Genomic DNA, 18203 nt, shown 5'->3' with positions numbered 1-18203 from the left:
AGTTGCTAGGTTACAGGGAGCCACGTATCTCATCGGACGTCCGTTAGTGTGACGTCAAGGCATTTGGAGGCGTCTCTCAGTGAGGCTAGGAATATCACTACACGCTTTGCAAGGATTCTAATCATTCCTATGCCCCGGCTCCTTCCATGGGAAAAATTCAGGGAGCATAAATCATAATGGTGTTGTGACAAACGATCGGATATACTTTGCCAAATGTAAATGAATTCACAAACATTTTCCGTGGTTTTGACATGCAAAGCAACATTACAGACAATGAGCTGTGATTGGAACATCATTAAAAAAACATTCATATTCATCTCATTTTAGACATGTTAAAATATATACATTAAATCTGAAGCATTCTAAATTGTTAATGGTAGGCAATGATTCACGTATATAAAGAAAAGCAAGCATGCAATGTGTTACGATGACAAATATATCTACTGTAACACTAAACATTATGTCATATCGTGAATCCATGAGTATATTTATTGAACTCACACAATGATGCTGTTGTGGTGACTAGCCTTGCCACCATCTTTCAGGGTAAGCAATCTGGCGAGGAGATCAATGGGAAGGACAGGTCTGTTACAGTTGTCCCATCTGTCTGGCTGTCTCCTCCCTGTCGTTAAGCCCTCGCTGGACAGTGTCTAAGGAATGTATCCATCTGCACTCTTTGTAGTTGAGTGATTTGGATAGGGAACCACCTCTGCTACCTATGTTTACCTTCTCCAATACCCTCCATTCAATGTCTTCTGGTTTGTGTCCATAGGTGTTATAATGCTCAACTAATGGAGAGCCCACTGTGTTGCATCTAATCCTACTCATGTGTTGCAGAATTCATTGTTTCACTTTCTGCATTGTCTGTCCTACATAGACCAATGTACATGGGCAAGTGATGGCGTAAATCACATGGGTACTGTTGCAGTTCGTGAAATGCATCTGCCTGTATGTTTTGGTGTTATGGGTGAAGCTAGATCCCTCCTGACAAAATCTCATCTGAAATATGATGAAGCACCGGTTGTAAGATAATTCAGATTTATACATGTATTCACCCTGAAGCATGTCTTGAGAAGGTGTTGGTGCCCCGCTGCTGGTAAAAGTCCCCCTGGCTGCCCCCGAGCCTTGGGTGCCACAGCCGAGGGTGCAGGCAGGCCCCCTGGCCCTGGGCCCCGGCTCCCCGGCATTGTCTCCACTCCCCGCGCTCGGCCGGCGGAGCCCTGTGTTACTTCCCCAGTGAGACTGTGAAAGTGCAGCCTTCGCTAGGCGGAGACCTAATAAAGGAGTATATAGGTTTTGGTGCGTTAGAGTAGGAGGGATCAATGCGGAGCAATATCAGTGCATCCTCTTCATAGGTAAAAGAAAAAAATACATACCCCAGAACTGGAAATTAATGTAGGCAGAAAGTTCACTTAGAAGAGGACAATGAGTAAGGGCCTGCAGCATACCCCAACAGATGTTAAAGGAATGCAAAAACAAGAGCAAATGAGTAGCTGTTGATCCACGCCGATACTTTTCACCCCAACCCCCACTTGGTTAACAGTGTCAAATGCTGAAGTGAGATCTAGAAAAATGACAGGAATGACAAATATATCAGTAGTTATCTCTGAAGACCTCATTAGTTAGGGCAAGCTGAAATGAGTGCGCTTCTGACAGCTTACAGCCAAAATGTGGTCATTATTCTCCACAAACACCTATGGTTGTTAAATTACAACAGCTTTTACCAACTTGGCAAAACCTAGAAGATTTGTATTTGATCGTAAAATAATCAGGCAGGGCTACACGGAGTCCTTCTTAAAGAATAAAGAAATCTGGACCTGCACATTTCAGCGCTTAACCGCGTCTCACCTTTTCGGTAAGCACGAATTATTTGGAATGTATTCACCGTTACTACTTATGACGTTAAACTTTCAACACGTTCTCTGGTTCTGCTAGTGTTTTTCACTGGTGTTTCGGGGACTATCGTTTTACACCATCGCGCATTTGCTTGTTCCATGCCACTATTTTTTCTCCGTCCTTCACCTTCTTTAGTGCATTTTACACTTGCATCAATTTCGCCTATTTGTTTTATTCACTTCCACGGGTGCACGTTGGTTTTTCTTCAGCTCTTTCTTAGTTTTCTTTCCATTTCCAAATTTACACTGTGTGATTCCACAACACTCTTGTTATACTCGCACTTTCTTTAAATAAGCACCGAACGTTTGCTACTCATCACCACTTCACTTTTTTGATACTTAAGTAATCACCTTCTTTATATATACACTCGGCCCCTGACTCGCTAACTCCCGTTTTTTTCTACTCCTCCACAGAAACACATTGACCCCCTGATGAAGAGCCACCCAGCTCGAAATGCATTGGGGACATTGATATACGTTGTTTCACTACTACAATTATGATGCAATGAAAACGATTTTTTCTAACCTTTGGAATTATGGTGTAATATTGCATTCAAGTTCTGTTCATCCGTACGAATATCGTTTTGGAATGAAAAATCACATGGAACATGTTGTAAAGTGAATAAAACTTTGAACATTTAAACACCTTTGCATATATTTGTTTTTTTAGCACGTAGGAGTGCTCAGGTTCCCCCACCTTACGCTTGTAAGGTTCTTTGTGTATCATATTTTTCCACCCCTCCTGGACAGTAGGGGTTCACCCTGACCACCCTAAAAGACTGTACTTTCATCGATTACCCATCAATTTAATTGATTTACCCTCGGAGTGCACCGGACCTCTTTGATTCATCGTTTTTCTGGAATAGCTCATCTAGAAAGCTCATATTGTCCCTAGGTCTAGTGTCCCAAACACTACCTTTATAGTAGGAGAAATGTTTTTACGGTACTGATCACCCACTTACCAAAGTGCGCCAGAAAGCTCTTATGCCCGCCAGAATGGGACAGGCTGATAGGAGCTGTTAAGACCGGAAACCAATCCTGCCCTGCATGAGGTTTACCACTTTAGTCACTGGTCGCCAAGGCTTAGTGCAAGGTATGTCAAAGTCAATTAAATACTGATCTGTCCAGGGCAGGATATTAGGCAGGTGGGTCATAATCCCACCCTTCTCTAAAAATCACTTTCTCATTCAAGGCAAGAAATACCATTGTTTGGAAAAGACGTGGTTGCTTTGCAGGTCAAGCCACATGCGAAGATTTTAAGACTAAAGAGCATAATAAAAATCTGCCAGCAGGGCGGCTAATTCGCCACAATAACAGAGTAGATCATATAGATGACTGTAATGAAATCAGTCAGGGAAAATTGACATTTAGAACCAGTATTCCCTATTGTCCTTAACCAAGTAAATCCAATAGCCATTTACCCATCCAATTCTGCAGAAGCAATTAAAGGGCCTACCTATATCATCCCCAAGCAAAGATTCTGCGATTTCCAACAAGTCAGGTTTAACAGGGTCCGCAGGGCAAAAACCATCGAAGGCATGCTTAAGTAATGAATAATCATTAATCAGAGTGAATGAATGAATGAATGAAACCCAACTTATATTGCGCTACTTAGCCCATAGGGCGTCATGGCGCCAAATCCAAATAGCTATAATATCCACAGAGCAAGCTTACTGATAGGCCTTGATGAAACCCCACGTTTTTAGTGCTTTTCCAAAAAGGGACAACGAGGGTTGCGCCTTGATGTCAGCGGGGAGGGCATTCCACAGACGGGGGGCCACGGTGGCAAAGGCCCTATCAAGATGCCTTCACATAGACAGGCCTTCAAGGTTGATATACCAGGATACTTAAATCTGTCAGGTGGGAAACTGCTCCAGAAGATAATTAAGAAGACAAGGAGTAAAGATTTTTAAGTACTTAGTAGACTAGTTTACAACAGAGGTCTGTGACATTGGAAACAGAAGCATCACTACTAATCTTTACTTCAGAACACCAGAAGGAGAATGGCTAATCTTCAAATAAAACCATTTATCACGTTTTACTTTTTTTTTGTAATAAATAGGAGGTGGTTTTTCAGAGACTCTGTGACAGAGGCATGACTTTGTCTTTTTTTCCCAAGGAAAGGTAACAGGGTCTTCTTAATAGTGACTTGGGAAATGGCAAGAACATAACATGAGTATTTGTAAAGCGCACGTTCACCCCAGCAACGGGGCATCTTGGTGCTGATATAACTGATGTATATTATTACCCAACTCAATGGTACTCATTTTATCGACCTCAAATGGATGAAAGGCTGAGTGGACCCGCCAGGATTTGAACCTGTGACCATGAGGTGGAACATAGGCCACTGCAGTGGATGCATTAGTCCACTGAGCCACCAGACCCGGCAATTATTTTCCCATCCAGAAAGTTTCTAGTTATGGTCGTACAGGTAATTCCAGGAGTGTGTGAAATCTGGCCCATTTAGAACTGGTTCCAGAGGTTCTACAAAGAAATGAGAAATTAAGAGGGACACAGTAATTCTGGGTTTTATTCCTCAATAAATTTCTCTTTTTGGTGTAAGTTTTTCCCAGAGAATTCAGCAGCTTTCTGCAGACAAAATTTCAGACTTAAGTAGACTGATCACTGTGCACCTTCAAATCTCACATTTCCGATGGGCTGGAAAGTGGTGTTACTAACCCTAACGGAATCAAGTAGCCACTTGTACAGAGGTCAATAGCGGCATTTTTCTTTTAAAAAAAAATACTTCACTGATCCTGCCTTTTTCTGTAGGAAATCAGTAAGAGAATAATAGGAATTCAGAGAAGTCAGACATTTCTGTAAAACAGGACTATGGTTCCTTAGTGATGTTTATTTACAATGGTGTTTAACATCTATAATAACATTACCACCATCCACCAGCCAGCGAGATTAGGAAACGATTAGCCATGCACAGCGGGGAAAGGACGTTAGCTTTTGTAGTTTCAAAGAGAGCCACCTTTGTGGATCACTACAAACAACAGTTTATATTTTCTTCTCATACCCGTCCTTGTAGGATCTCATAATGAGAGGGAACAAGAAAAGAGAATAACTACAAAGATCACAAAGCAGCACTCAAGTTGTGTGTACTACCTCTACGCGTTCTCTAGGTCGATGTGTACCCTCATTCGAGCTTGCAAGATGGAGTCAGGGCAAGACAATGGGTGAATGAAGTGAGAAAAAGCAATCTCAGCTGAAGACCCTAAGGGATAATTGCAAGCCGAGAAAATGTAATACAGACGGTATACAGTGGCATGTGAAAATGGCCTGCTATTGCATAACGAAAAACATACCTCAAAATGCAGTCACACCACCTGATTTATAATATGTTTGGAGTCATGCATATGATTTGCTATGTCTTTGTTTTAGAACATTACTTCAGTAGACATTTAGTAATCAATTCAATACACTTTATTTCGGTTGTCAGACCATAAAAGTGCAGAATACATGAATACAACCCAATACAATTTACATATAACAAAACCATTGTTTGCACTTAAGAAAAAGCTAGACAATTTGAATAACGAATAGTTTCTTACCTGTCGGTGTAGTTTTGCAGCTTGAAGATCTTTCTGGATTCACTATGCTGTGCATTATTCCGCGGTCTAGTGGTTGGGTCCGGAATCGTAGTCTTTTCTTTGTTTTTTGTAGCCCAGGTGGGCGTCGACGTCCCACCTTTTGGTGTCCTTCCTGTGACGTCGGCATGCTTCCTGCGGAAGCTCCCACCCTTGGGCGCCATCTTCGGATTCTTTTTTCTATTCCCGTTTGTGTTCTGTTTCCGAATTGTATGGCAATGTTTTGATTTTTTTTTTCCTTTTACCGCTCTTTTCCATGAAGTTCCATTAAAGTCTTTTTTTCTTTTCTTTTTCTTTACCACCTCTTTTCTCCAGCCTCATCTTTCTGGCGGAGGTGGGTGGGTTCGCTAATGAATCCAGAAAGATCTTCAAGCTGCAAAACTACACCGACAGGTAAGAAACTATTCATTTTGCAGCGTGAATCTTTCTGGATTCACTATGCTGTGCATAGACTTTGTAGCGGTTTGTTATTGTGGCAATTGTGTGAAAGATGAGCTTGTGTTCTTGAATATGTGCTGAAGCACTTTCTGTCCCACTTGTGCTTCCTTGTTCATTTGTATGTCCACACAGTAGTGTTTTGTAAACGTGTGCACAGAAGCCCATGTTGCCGCCAGGCATATGTCCTGAATGGGAGTGTTTGCCAAGAAGGCTATTGTAGCTCCCTTTTTCCTTGTTGAATGGGCCCGTGGCCCCTCTGTTAGCTCTTGCCCAGCTTGTTTGTGGCAGAATTGTATAACTTGCGCGATCCATCGTGCAATTGTCCCTTTAGTAACAGCTTTTCCCATGAAGCTTTCTGCAAACGACACAAAAAACTGTTTCGTTTTCCTGTGGTCTTTATTTCTTTCTATGTAATGCATGACTGCACGTCTCGAGTCTAGAGTGTGCAGTGCTCTTTCTGCTTTTGTTGTTGGTTTCTGGAAGAAACTTGGTATTTGGATTGCTTGGTTGATGTGGAACCTGGACACCACCTTTGGCATAAAGTGTGGGTCCGTTCTCATCACCACCCTATCGTTGTGAATTTGTATGGAGGGTTCCTGTTGCGTCAACGCCTGTAGTTCGCTTACTCTGCGCAGCGAGGTGATTGCCACTAGGAAAGCTGTTTTTAAAGTTAGCATCTGTATTGATGCTTTATGCATTGGTTCAAAGGGTGCCTTCATGAGTTCTGTTAGCACTATATTGAGGTTCCATGCAGGTGCTGGCAAACTTTTAGGTGGTGCGATCCTTTTTGCGCCTTCCAAGAATCTTTTTACAATCATGGAAGTAAAGAAGCTTTTGCCTGTTTCTCCTCTAGTGTAAGCGACAATGGCTGCTAGGTGTACTCTTAGCGATGAAGAGCTCAGCTTAGTCTCAAGCAGGTGCGTGAGGTACTTAAGCACTGTAGAGTCCCTTGCCATTTTGTTGTGCAGTCCCTCCTTTCTGCACCATAGTGTGAAACTTTTCCATTTGCCCACGTAGCACTTCCGTGTGCTTGGTCTTCTTGCCTCTCGAAGTACCCTCAGGGTACCTTCAGGTAGTTTTAGGTGTGCGAACTCTAAGTCCTCAGGAGCCATGCTGCTAGGCTGAGACTTTCTGGTTCTGGATGCAAGACCTCTCCGTTCTGCATGGAGAGTAGGTCTTTCCTTCTCCCAAATCTGTGTGGTGCACTCTGTGTCATTTCCATAATCTGCGAATACCATGTCTGCCTGGCCCACTGGGGTGTGACCAGTATCAGGGTCATGTTGCTTGTCCTGCACTTGCTGAGTACCTTGTGTATCTGGGGAAACGGCGGAAAAGCGTAGGCAAATGTCTTTGACCAGCGTATCCATAGGGCATTCCCCAGGGACCCTTCCCCTGGTTGCCTCGATGCGAAGTGTTGGCATTTTGCATTCTGGCGTGTTGCAAACAGATCTATTGACGGTGTTCCCCACCTGTCGAACAGTTTTTGTTTCTTGTGCATTTAGCTCCCATTCGTGTGAGGCTGATGTCTGTCTGCTGAGCCAGTCCGCTTCCACGTTGTCCTTTCCTGGAAGAGTATCGCCAGTAGATCTATATTCAGAGGTATTGCCCATTTCCATATTTCCTAGTTCTGACAGCGGGGCTGATTGTGTTCCTCCCTGTTTGTTTATGTAGAACATCGCTGTTGTGTTGTCTGTCTGGATCAACACTGTTTGGTTGAACAACTTTGTCTGGAAAGCTAGGAGAACGGTCTTCAGTTCTAGGTAATTGATGTGTTTTACCGCATCCGCTTGTGTCCACAGGCCCCTCACTCGGAGTTTTCCCATGTGTGCTCCCCATCCCTTTTGGGATGCGTCTGTGGTGATGGTCACTGTTGGTGTTGGTGGTGTTAGAAGCTTCCCCTTTGTTATGTTTCCTTTGTTCCACCATGATATATCCTCGTGCACTGCGTGGGTTACAACCACTAGGTCCTCCCAACACCCTGTCGCTTGTGACCATTGGTCCTGCAGCCACTCCTGGAGTGGTCTCATGTGTAGTCGTACAGTTGGTACTATGTGGATGCATGAGGCCATCATGCCCATCCTTTTGTTCACCGTCCTCAATGTCAGAGCTTGCCCCTTCCGGTAGAGGCGCGTCTCCTTCAACAGTGCCATCGTTCTTTTCTCGCTGGGGAACACCATCCCCTGCACAGCGTTTATTTTTGCCCCAGAAATATCTTGATCTGTTCTGGGTTTATCGAGGATTTTTTCCAGTGGATGGAAAAACCCAGGGTCATCAGTGTGTCTGTCACTATTTGAGCGTGCTGCTTGCACGTGTTGTATGACTTTGCCTTTATTAGCCAGTCGTCTAGGTAAGGGTAAACGTGTATCCCCTTTCTCCTTAAGTGAGCTGCGACTGCTGCCAGACATTTTGTGAATACCCTCGGTGCTGATTTTAGTCCGAAGGCCAATGCTGTGAATTGGTAGTGATTTGAGTTGATTGCAAATCGTAACAGATGTTTGTGCTGTTTGTTTATTGGGATGTGCAGGTAGGCATCTTTTAGGTCTATGGTGACCATGAAATCCCCTGTTTGGAGCTGTGAAAGTACTTCTTGCAGGGATGTCATTTTGAATTTTTGTGTTTTTATGAATTTGTTGAGGAACCTTAGGTCCAGGATGGGTCTCATTGTTTCGTCTACCTTGGGTACTAGGAAGTACGTAGAGTACACCCCATTGTTCCTTTCCATGGGAAAACAGGCTCGATAGCCTCCTTTAATAGGAGTTCCTCTGCCTCCCTCTGAAGAAGCTCTAGTTCCTGGTTTGCTAGTGTTCTTTTCTTTACTCTTCTGCTTGGTGGTGTTTTTTCTAACTATGCAGTACCCGTCCTGTATTGTGTTGATGATCCATTTGTCTGTTGTAATTTTCTTCCACTCCTGGAGATAAAGTTTTAATCTTCCTCCCACTGGTGTTACGTGGTCGTGCTCTTTTGGTGCGTGACACTCGTGTTTCTTTTTTTGTGCTCCACCCTTTGAGATTTTGGAAGGGTGTGCACTATCAATGTGGCCGAGTCACTTGGAGGTGGTTTGCTGTCCACCCCTCCTGTTGTTTCCACGTCCACTCGCCCTCCCGCGAAAGGACTGGCCCCTGTGTTGATATTGCCAGTGTTGTTTTTGCTGGCCTTGTTGCGTATGGGTGTCGCTTTGGTGGGAATGTTGGAAGCACTGATGCGACATTCCCGGCTGGTTACCCCCTCTCCCGTGTGGACTCCGTGACGGGGTCCCTCTCTTTGCTCCCCTGAATTGCAAGGCCCCCATGGATCTTGCTGTGTCATTATCCTTTTTGAGCTGTGAGAGCTTGTCGTCCACTGGTGCTCCGAACAGTGATTCACAGTTGAACGGGGTATTTAGGATGTTGTGTTGCACCTCCGGTTTAAAGCCGGATATTCTGAGCCAGGCTTGTCTTCTTTCTGTGATGCCTAGCATCATAAGCCTGCTGGCTGTGTCTGCAGCGTCCAGTGCTGTTTTAGGCAAGAGTTTGCCACATTCTTCCCCTCCTCTACTAGGTGTGAAGCCCTTTGTAGGTATTCTTGAGGGAGGTGTTTCACCAGCTGCCCCAGTTCGTCCATGATCTGGTAATGGTGTCTGTTGAGCAGTGCGTTTGAATTAGCCATGCGCCAGGGCATAGCGTCATTCCTTTCGATTCTTCTCCCTGTTAGGTCCATCCTCCTGCTCTCTTTGTCTGGGGGTGGACCAGAAGTAGTTGGGACATTGGCCCTTCTCCTTGCTGTTGCGGTGATGATGGAGTCTGCAGTGACCGTCCCCTTTTATGTAGGGTGGGTCCTTTGAGGGGTGCTTGTATTTTTTCTCCGTCCTTGGCGTGACTAGTTTACAAGTAGCAGGCTTCTTGAATGCCTCTCTTCCTTGCCCTTTGATGCTTTCAAGCATTGACAGGTATTGGCTCTTAGTTTGCATTGGGAGTAGTGTTTCTACTAGGAAATCCCCTTTTGGCACCTCCTCTTCTAGTTTGACTCTAAATGCTGTTGCTGCGTTCTTAATGCATTCATTGTAAAGTCCAATGTCGTCAGGCGGCCAGGGCCTCGCCGGATATGTGTCTACCCCCTCTTCTGGACTCTCAGCTTCGATGTCCTGCCACTCTTCGTCCTGTGTATCTGAGTATGTTAATTCTTGGTACACCCTCTGTCCGTCGTCTGCCTCCTCATCGTAATAGGGAGTTATCATCTTCCTTATATGTCAGATCTTCTAAGTTCTCCGACACTGTTTCGACCTCAAATTCATCCTCATCTTCTTCCTCGACCAAGTGTGTTTCCAGTGACTTGTGCCTCGATGGAATTCTGTAATTTTTCATTTTTTCGTCGAAATCTTTCTTTCGCTGCAGGATGTTCTCCATCTCTGCTTCGAGTCTCCTTTTTTTTCCTTCCATCTCCGCCGCCTGGTCGGCGTCGGGTGGTTGTGCCGTTCTTTTCTGCGCGCCAGATGGCACCGAGATGGGTTTCGGCGGCGAGACTGCTTTCGGCGGCGAGACTGCTTTCGGCGGCGAGACTGCTTTCGGCGGCGAGGCTGCTTTCGGCGGCGAGACTGCTTTCGGCGTCGAGACTTGTTTTGCGTCTTTCGACGTCGGCTTCGAAGATGTTTTCGGAGTCGAGCTCTCCTCTTCTTGGAAGCTTTTCGACGACTTTGGATGGTCGCCGTCCCTTGGCGCCAGGGAGTCCTTCTGTGAGGATCCGCTGGGCCTGGATGTTGCTGCGGAGGCTGAAGCTTTCGGCGTCTGCGCTTTCAGGGTCTTGGCCTCGTTTTTTCGAGAGTCTTGGGTAGACTGTCGAGAGTCTTTCAAGCCTTTTAGGTGCGTTGAGTCTCCTACCTTTTCTGTAGTCTTCTTTTGATCGGTCTCTGCGACCGTGTAGCCGAAGTCTTCTTCGGTGGAGCAATCTTCCTCGTCGCTTGAGAGCCCCAGGTCTCGAAGGGACGGCGGTTGCCCCTTGCCCTGTATGGTGTAGCTTGCAATTCTTTGCCTCTCTCGGATTCGAAGGGTCTTCGGCGTGAATGCGGAGCAGGCATTGCAGTTCTTGCTTTCGTGGTCGACCGGCAGGCAGAGGTTACAGACTGGGTGCTGGTCCTTCTTCGCGTACTTATGGTGGCAGTTGCAACAGAATTTAAATGGTGTGTTGTCCATGTCTTGCGTTCAGGGTGTCCCCTTGTCGCACATTCTCGTTTGGACGTCGAAAAAATGTTGAAATTTCCTTTCATCGTCGTCCTTTCGATGGTGTAGTCTTCCTTAGTCTTCTCAAAGCTTTTTCTCCAAATTTTCTCGAGTTTTGCTTCTCTTTCCTCCTAATCTCTGGAGCCCTCTCTGGAACGATCCAGACCCAACGGCGGAAAAAAGAATCTGAAGATGGCGCCCAAGGGTGGGAGCTTCCGCAGGAAGCATGCCGACGTCACAGGAAGGACACCAAAAGGTGGGACGTCGACGCCCACTTGGGCTACAAAAAAAAACCCCAAAAAAAACAAAGGAAAGACTACGATTCCAGACCCAACCACGAGATCGCGGAATAATCCACAGCATAGTGAATCCAGAAAGATTCACGCTGCAAAACTTGGTGTTTAAAATGCAAGCATTTTCTACAAAAACCTGTACAATGGTTATCTTTAAAAAAACTGCAGGCTGGTCAATTCATATAGCTTAATGCATAAAAATACAATCATTCCAATAAACGAAGACACTGAAACGCTATGCATTGGATTATTAAAGTGGTACTTCCACGAGGAACCTTGAAATCTATTTGAGGGGGATTGCTTAGATAAGTGCACTTCGTAGAGGTTAGAGTACATTCCCCCACTAACAGTGCATAAAAAATATTCACTATGGATCCGGAAAAGAGGGATTATTGGTTGGACTTTTGAGCCTGCCTTTCAATTCCCCACATATCCCAGGAACTTTGCTAATGTGCATACAAACAGAGGTCTTGTGTCTGATTTTAGTATGTGCAAAGCTGCAGAATAATGTCGGGTTCCGAGCTGTTTGCAAAAAGGGGTTAACCATTTTCTTCTAGGCCTAGAGTATGCAGGGCAACCAAACAGATCGTGGCCAATCGATTGAACTGGGGCAGAACAACTAGGACAGCCTATGTTCTGAGAGGCGTTACATGACGCTGAATTTGTAAGTGAGTTCAGGGCTAGAGAGCCGTGCCTAAATTGAATATAGAGTTTTCTATCAGCCAGCAACAAAATAAGATCAAGATAACCTTCCAGGGTACATGATAGTTTAATTAAAATCCATAAAAGCCTTGGTTAGTCTACCTGGATTGTTACCAATGGCTTCATTCTGTGCTACCCAATCCGAGTACATTACTTTAATCTGTTTCTTTGTGGACAATTCTCGTCAACCGCTACTACTCTCCTTTACCCCAATGATATTGAGTAGGTTTCGAATATTCCTAATCCAACCTATTTTCTTAAATGCGTCTAAGGAACAAACTTCATCAAAAGCTAGGTCATATGTGGACAATTCAGGGGTCAAAACTAGTCTCTGCCAAAACAGGAGCAGGCAGAGTTTTACTAAATCCTTAACAAATTTAACGCCCATATCCAATTTAAGAGGGCAAAGTGGAGTACTTGAGGGAAGAGACACTAAGTTACTAAGGAACTTGTTCTCTGTCACTGTTAAGTCGTTCTATTTTTCAAAACCCCACAACTCAGCCCCATAAATGGCGATACTTACAGCCTTGCTTTTGTAAATTTCTAGGGCTGGTGCAACCAGTTTTGTGTAAGAGCAACAGTGTTCCTTCCTCAGGGCCCCGGTTACCTGTGTAAACTTTAGATTGGCCTAAATTAGGTGTTTCCAGGACATGCCTTCTGACAGTTTAATGCCCCGGTATTCAAAACAACTCACTCTCTCTAGGGGTGGGGTATTTAGAGTTCGGCGCCCTTTAAATTATGTGTGGGGGTTCAGCATCATAAGTTTTTTGTTTTTGGGGTGAGGCTAAGAAATCAACCACTTGGTTGAGATATAAGGAAAATAACGTTGGAGGCGAAACACAGCCCTGCCAGACCCCCCTATTGATTTTGATGGAATAGGTACCTTGGCCCTTGGCCCTGTCCACCCCATCTTACCCTAACATAATTATCTGCGTGTAGGCGTTTAACTACTCACAGGATTTCCAAGGGCATCCCCACTTCATTCAGCACCATCCAAAGGTTATTCCGAGGCACGAGGTCAAATGCTGACTTCTGGTCAATTAAAGCTACATATAGATCCCCTTAACCAATACCACCACCTTCTAGCAAAGGAGAAGTAAACGGAAGACCTGATTAATTGTTTCGGTTTTTTGTCAGAATCCTGGTTGTAATGGGGACAGTATGTGATTTTCAGCCATACAATCCTATATACTTAGTAGGAGGGAGCGACAAAATACTTTCTGGATGCAATCAATTATGCTAACAAGCCATAAATAACCGGATTGCTCCGGTCATCCTTTTTGAAAACAGGGATTACTTCTGCTCCCTTCCATGAGTCAGGGATTGGGGCTCCCCACCCCAAGCAATCGTAAACAAAATCGACCCCAAGCAGGAAAACAGCAAATTAAACAAGCTTTTCAGAAGTAGGATACAAGGAACTTAAACACAGCATGCATTGAAAAGTGTGGGTGTGCTTTTTATCATATTTACCTCTGACATTAACCACTGTTTCTGTTTGAGGCCAATGTCAAGGTGCTGAGTTTCATCCAAAATTTCCTCAAGAGCCAGTGGATGAACATCTCCCCGCTGGTGGCGAGTCTGCAGACAAAAAAATAGATAGTTATGGTATCTCAAGCTGTCCATTGTTGTATAGCCAAACTCTTAAATGACCAACACTGTGAAAAACACAATACAATTCAATTCATCTTGTGGCAATTACTTCACTGAACAGGATACCACAGATAGCTTGTCACAGCAATGACATGCCGAAAATAAATGTCAATGCGCAGTTACGTATGTCCTCATGCCAGGTTATACACCTCAAGAACGCAATAACTGACAGGATGCTGTATACCAGGGTAACAGTGTGGGCTGTTGAGCCCACATCCTTCGTCCTATACCATTTGAAACAAGCATTTGCAATGCAATAGGTCTCGCATTAGGAAAGTTTGAGCTATTGGAATTGTAAATGACAAATTTTTTAGTTCGGTTTTGTTTTTGAAAATAGTGAAATTAATAGCTTTGTCATTTACAATGCCAATAGTTATAATTTTTGCAAATGTGACACATATAGCGCTTGTAATGCAATATGTGTTGTATTTACGTGACTTACATGTATTGATATTACAAATAACAATGGCTTTTACTTTTTTTTTTACATAATTAATACTTAAATAAAAGGTATTATAATTTATAATGGCAATAGCTTAAACTTTTGTAAATAACTTGTGAAGATTATGTTCTGTGTCTTTTATTGTTACAAAACTCCTAGAACAGAAGTGAAATATTAACATCTTTTTGTTACATTTGTAATAAAGCTTGAGACATTGAGAGAACATATTTGAACTAGTTGTCGAATGGTTGCATAGATTGATGTTGTGGTGGCGAATGAGTGATGCGGGTTGAGAGTGAGGGTGAGTGAGGGTGAGTGAGGGTGAGTGAGTGAGTGAGGGTGAGTGAGGGTGAGTGAGTGAGGGTGAGTGAGGGTGAGTGAGGGTGAGTGAGTGAGGGTGAGTGAGTGAGGGTGAGTGAGTGAGGGTGAGTGAGGGTGAGTGAGGGTGAGTGAGGGTGAGTGAGGGTGAGTGAGTGAGGGTGAGTGAGTGAGGGTGAGTGAGGGTGAGTGAGGGTGAGTGAGGGTGAGTGAGGGTGAGTGAGGGTGAGTGAGGGTGGGTGGGTGAGGGTGGGTGAGTGAGGGTGGGTGGGTGAGGGTGAGTGAGGGTGGGTGAGGGTGGGTGAGGGTGGGTGAGGGTGAGAGGGGGTGAGAGGGGGTGAGAGGGGGTGAGGGTGAGTGTGAGGATGAGAGGGGGTGAGAGGGGGTGAGGGTGAGTGAGGGTGAGTGTGAGGATGAAGGGGTGTGTGGGGGTGTGTGGGGGTGAAGGGGTGTGTGAGGGTGAGGGGGGTTGTGAGGGTGAGGGGGGTTGTGAGGGTGAGGGGGTGTGTGAGGGTGAGGGGTGTGTGAGGGTGGGGGGGTGTGTGAGGGTGAGTGAGGGAGGGTGAAGGGGGGTGAGTGAGGGTGTGTGGCCGAGGAGGTGTGAGGGTGTGCGAGGATGAGTGAGGCTTTGATTGTGTGAGGGTGAGTGTGTGATGGTGTGAGGGTGAGTGAGGGTTTGATGGTGTGAGGGTGAGTGAGGGTTTGATGGTGTGAGGGTGCGAGGATGTGAGAGGGTGGGGTGGTGTGAGGGTTGTGAGGGTGAGGGGGGTGTGAGGGTGTGTGAGGGTTGTGAGGGTGAGGGGGGTGTGAGGGTGAGTGAGGGTGTGAGGGTGAGTGAGGGTGTGAGGGTGACTAGGAGAAGCTGGCAGTGTAGTTCTCCGGTTCCACACCTAGTGGCACAACATCACTGAATAAAAGAGGAATGGCAGTCCACACAAGTCAATACATCGCATAATCGGCCATCGGAAAATGTGAGAATATTCGGACGCCGCTAACGAAGAAGGAAATCTTGCACAAACATCAAGATCCAGTGTGAGGGCCCCTGGAGCCGAACTGAAACCAAATTGGCACGCAGCCCTAACTGAGACACTGTGGGGTGCTACGGAGAATAGTAGCCCCTCGCAGTGCACTATGGATCCTACACCCTACTCACAATAAAGAGGGAAGACAATTTAACAAGCAGAGTGCATTGAAACAGCACTTAAAGTGCAGAAAGCATGTGAGATGCATTAATCCCCGGCAGAGAGCGCTAAGAATGACCCGTGACGGCCGCTGCGACTCAGACACACCGTGTAGCATCTAGCATCGATCACAATAGCATGAGCTGCACTTAGAGCGTCACCTACCTTACAAGCCCCCCCCCCCCCCCCACCCCTCGATTTTTCGTCCCACTCAATGCCCTGGGTGCAAAGGACGCACAGCTCTCACTGCGGTACATGCACTATCATACAATCCTCGCACGGACTTTGCAGGAATCTAGCCGGATGTAGCTCGAGAAAGCGCCTAGACTCGAGGCTTGGGGTGACTGGCACACAGATCACTGTCAGTGAGTGGACCGGGGAGCAGGGCTTCAGGGCAGCAGAGGGCGTGTAGGGGCACCTCACTCAGGCATCAATGGGGGGGGGGGGGGGGGGTAAACATCCTTAAATTAAGCACTGCCTGGACCACAGGGGTAGAATAGGATTTCTAAAAGACCCAGGATACGGGCGTCTTCAGGTAAATGATTGATGTTTGAAGTCTGGGGCTCACCAGCTGCTGCAGGAGGCCTCTCGTCTGCGAGGAGACAGCTCTTGTGCAAGCACAGCGCCAAAGTCCAATGAAGAGCTGCATTTGAAACCAGACGCGCCCACGGAGTGGCTGCTAGGAGAGGAGCAGTGCCCGGGACCGGCTGCAGTGCCCAGAAACGATCACGTGACACGACACGTGGGAAAGGACTTTCAGTGGAAGCAATTTTTAAATAGTCAAAGCAAGGTTGTTTCCAAAATTATTTCTTTCCTATAACATGCATTGGTAGAAGTTACTCTTTATAACAGTAGAATTCGTATGATTTTCTCCTTTAAAATGTGTGTACATCACCAGACGAAAAACAAAAAATAGCAACCAGACTCAACTGCCATTGAAATGTAAATGTTGCACTACAAAGGAATGAAATATCTTCCTGCGGAGTGTTTAACTTGTACACAACGCAAAGTCATGCACAACCCACTTCTTCCAGAGAATAAAAAACAAGTTCATATTATAGGGAAAGTTTTTTTTTACTTTAGCACACATGCCTTTACTACGTATTTCGTAGTAAAGGTATGCGTGGTAAAGACTTCTTGTTGTAACCACGCATGCGTTGTAATGCATGCGTGGTATGGTGTGCGTGGAAACGGGCGCATTGTAGAGGCCGTTTCCCGAAGAGGAGTGGCAGAAAGGAAAGCACGAGGCCAATGATGCACTGATCTAGTGAATCTGTAAGGCTGAGAACAGGGAAGTTAACAGGTGCCAAGAGTAGCGTTAAAGCCTATAGCTCCATGCGACCCGCTCCTCGCCAAGGCTATCCTGACTGCATCCTGTGGGGCTAATTTCAGGCATTTGCCGGGGAAAGGTAGCGGCGGCGATCAAGGCGACTCCGAGCCCGCTGGAGTGCAGCGAACTGAAGCCGTGCTCGTCTGAAGTTGGGGCCTCCGGTGGCCGGGAGACCGGGGACTCGAGTAGCCATTTGGGCCGACCCGGAGAGCAACCACATTGGGAGACCTACCCGGAAGTTGCCGGTCGTGCCCCAGCAACGCCGGGGGCCAGATCCGGGAGGGCGCTCCGCCTGTAGCGACATTCTTGTGAAGTACCCGGTCGGCCGGAAGTGGGGGGCCGGGGGGGGGGGGGGGGCATGGGGGGGAACAACTCGCCTGACCCCCTTCTGCATTGACCAGCCCCGGAGCGAGCCTCTCCAGTCGACATCCGGTGCTCCCTGGCTCTTTGTCCAGTGCCGGTGTTCGGGCGACATTGCTGATCCTGGAGGGCACCGCCCCCCCCCTTCTGTCATGGATCGTGTCTCTGATTTGGTGATGCAGTGACCCCCTGAAGCGCCAGATAAGTAAGCGGGCGTGGACGCCTATCGCTCGCGGCAGCCAGTGCCCTGCACTTGACTGTCGGCGTACCAATAGCAGACTGTGCCGCAGACTTTCGCGCTCACCCCCCCCCTTTTGAATAATGGGGGCCGGAGATCTACTGTTTGGAGTGCCCATCGCATCGCGGGCGTCTCCTGATTGGCTGGGTGTCTGGTGTCTGAGCCGCGTGAGATAGGCCGTTGTTATCGAGGCCTTGGGAGCTTCCCAGTGTGTCTCTGGCACCTGATTCTTGACATTGGTGGTAGCGGCGTGTTGGAGCTGACCCGAAAGTGGTGGGCCAATCGGACATTGGCCTAATTTGGAGCCGTGCATATGCTTTGCAGTGTGCAGTTGCGGCCTCTGGATCCGTGGGTCGTACCTCCTCGTGACTAATCCGTCATGGCGGTGCGTGCAAGAGTGGAAGTCAGCTTTCCAAGTCGACCAGGGGGTGTAGAGCAGTGCAATCCAATAAGCTCGACCGATATACGCTACCCAAGGGCACGCCCTCCGGATCGGGGTTCGGAGGGAGGCAAGGAGTCGGTGGCTGCTGCGTCGGAGCCTACGCTGCAGAATGTAATGTCGGCTATAGGT

General features: G+C 46.6%; 1 protein-coding gene across 2 annotated transcripts in view; it reads right to left on the bottom strand.

Annotated features, from left to right (window-relative positions):
* The window catches only part of GTF2E2 (general transcription factor IIE subunit 2), a 371015-nt gene that overhangs the window by 155409 nt on the left and 197403 nt on the right, over positions 1-18203 (bottom strand). For both annotated transcript variants that reach the window (XM_086961704.1, XM_086961706.1), the window contains exon 4: positions 13584-13691. In XM_086961704.1, the coding sequence (XP_086817830.1) occupies positions 13584-13691 (108 nt within the window). The remainder of the gene's footprint in view (positions 1-13583; positions 13692-18203) is intronic.

This window comes from Lissotriton vulgaris, chromosome 3_1 (genome assembly GCF_964263255.1).
Source record: "Lissotriton vulgaris chromosome 3_1, aLisVul1.2, whole genome shotgun sequence".
NCBI lineage: Eukaryota > Metazoa > Chordata > Amphibia > Caudata > Salamandridae > Lissotriton > Lissotriton vulgaris.
This window is presented reverse-complemented; position numbering and strand designations above follow the sequence as displayed.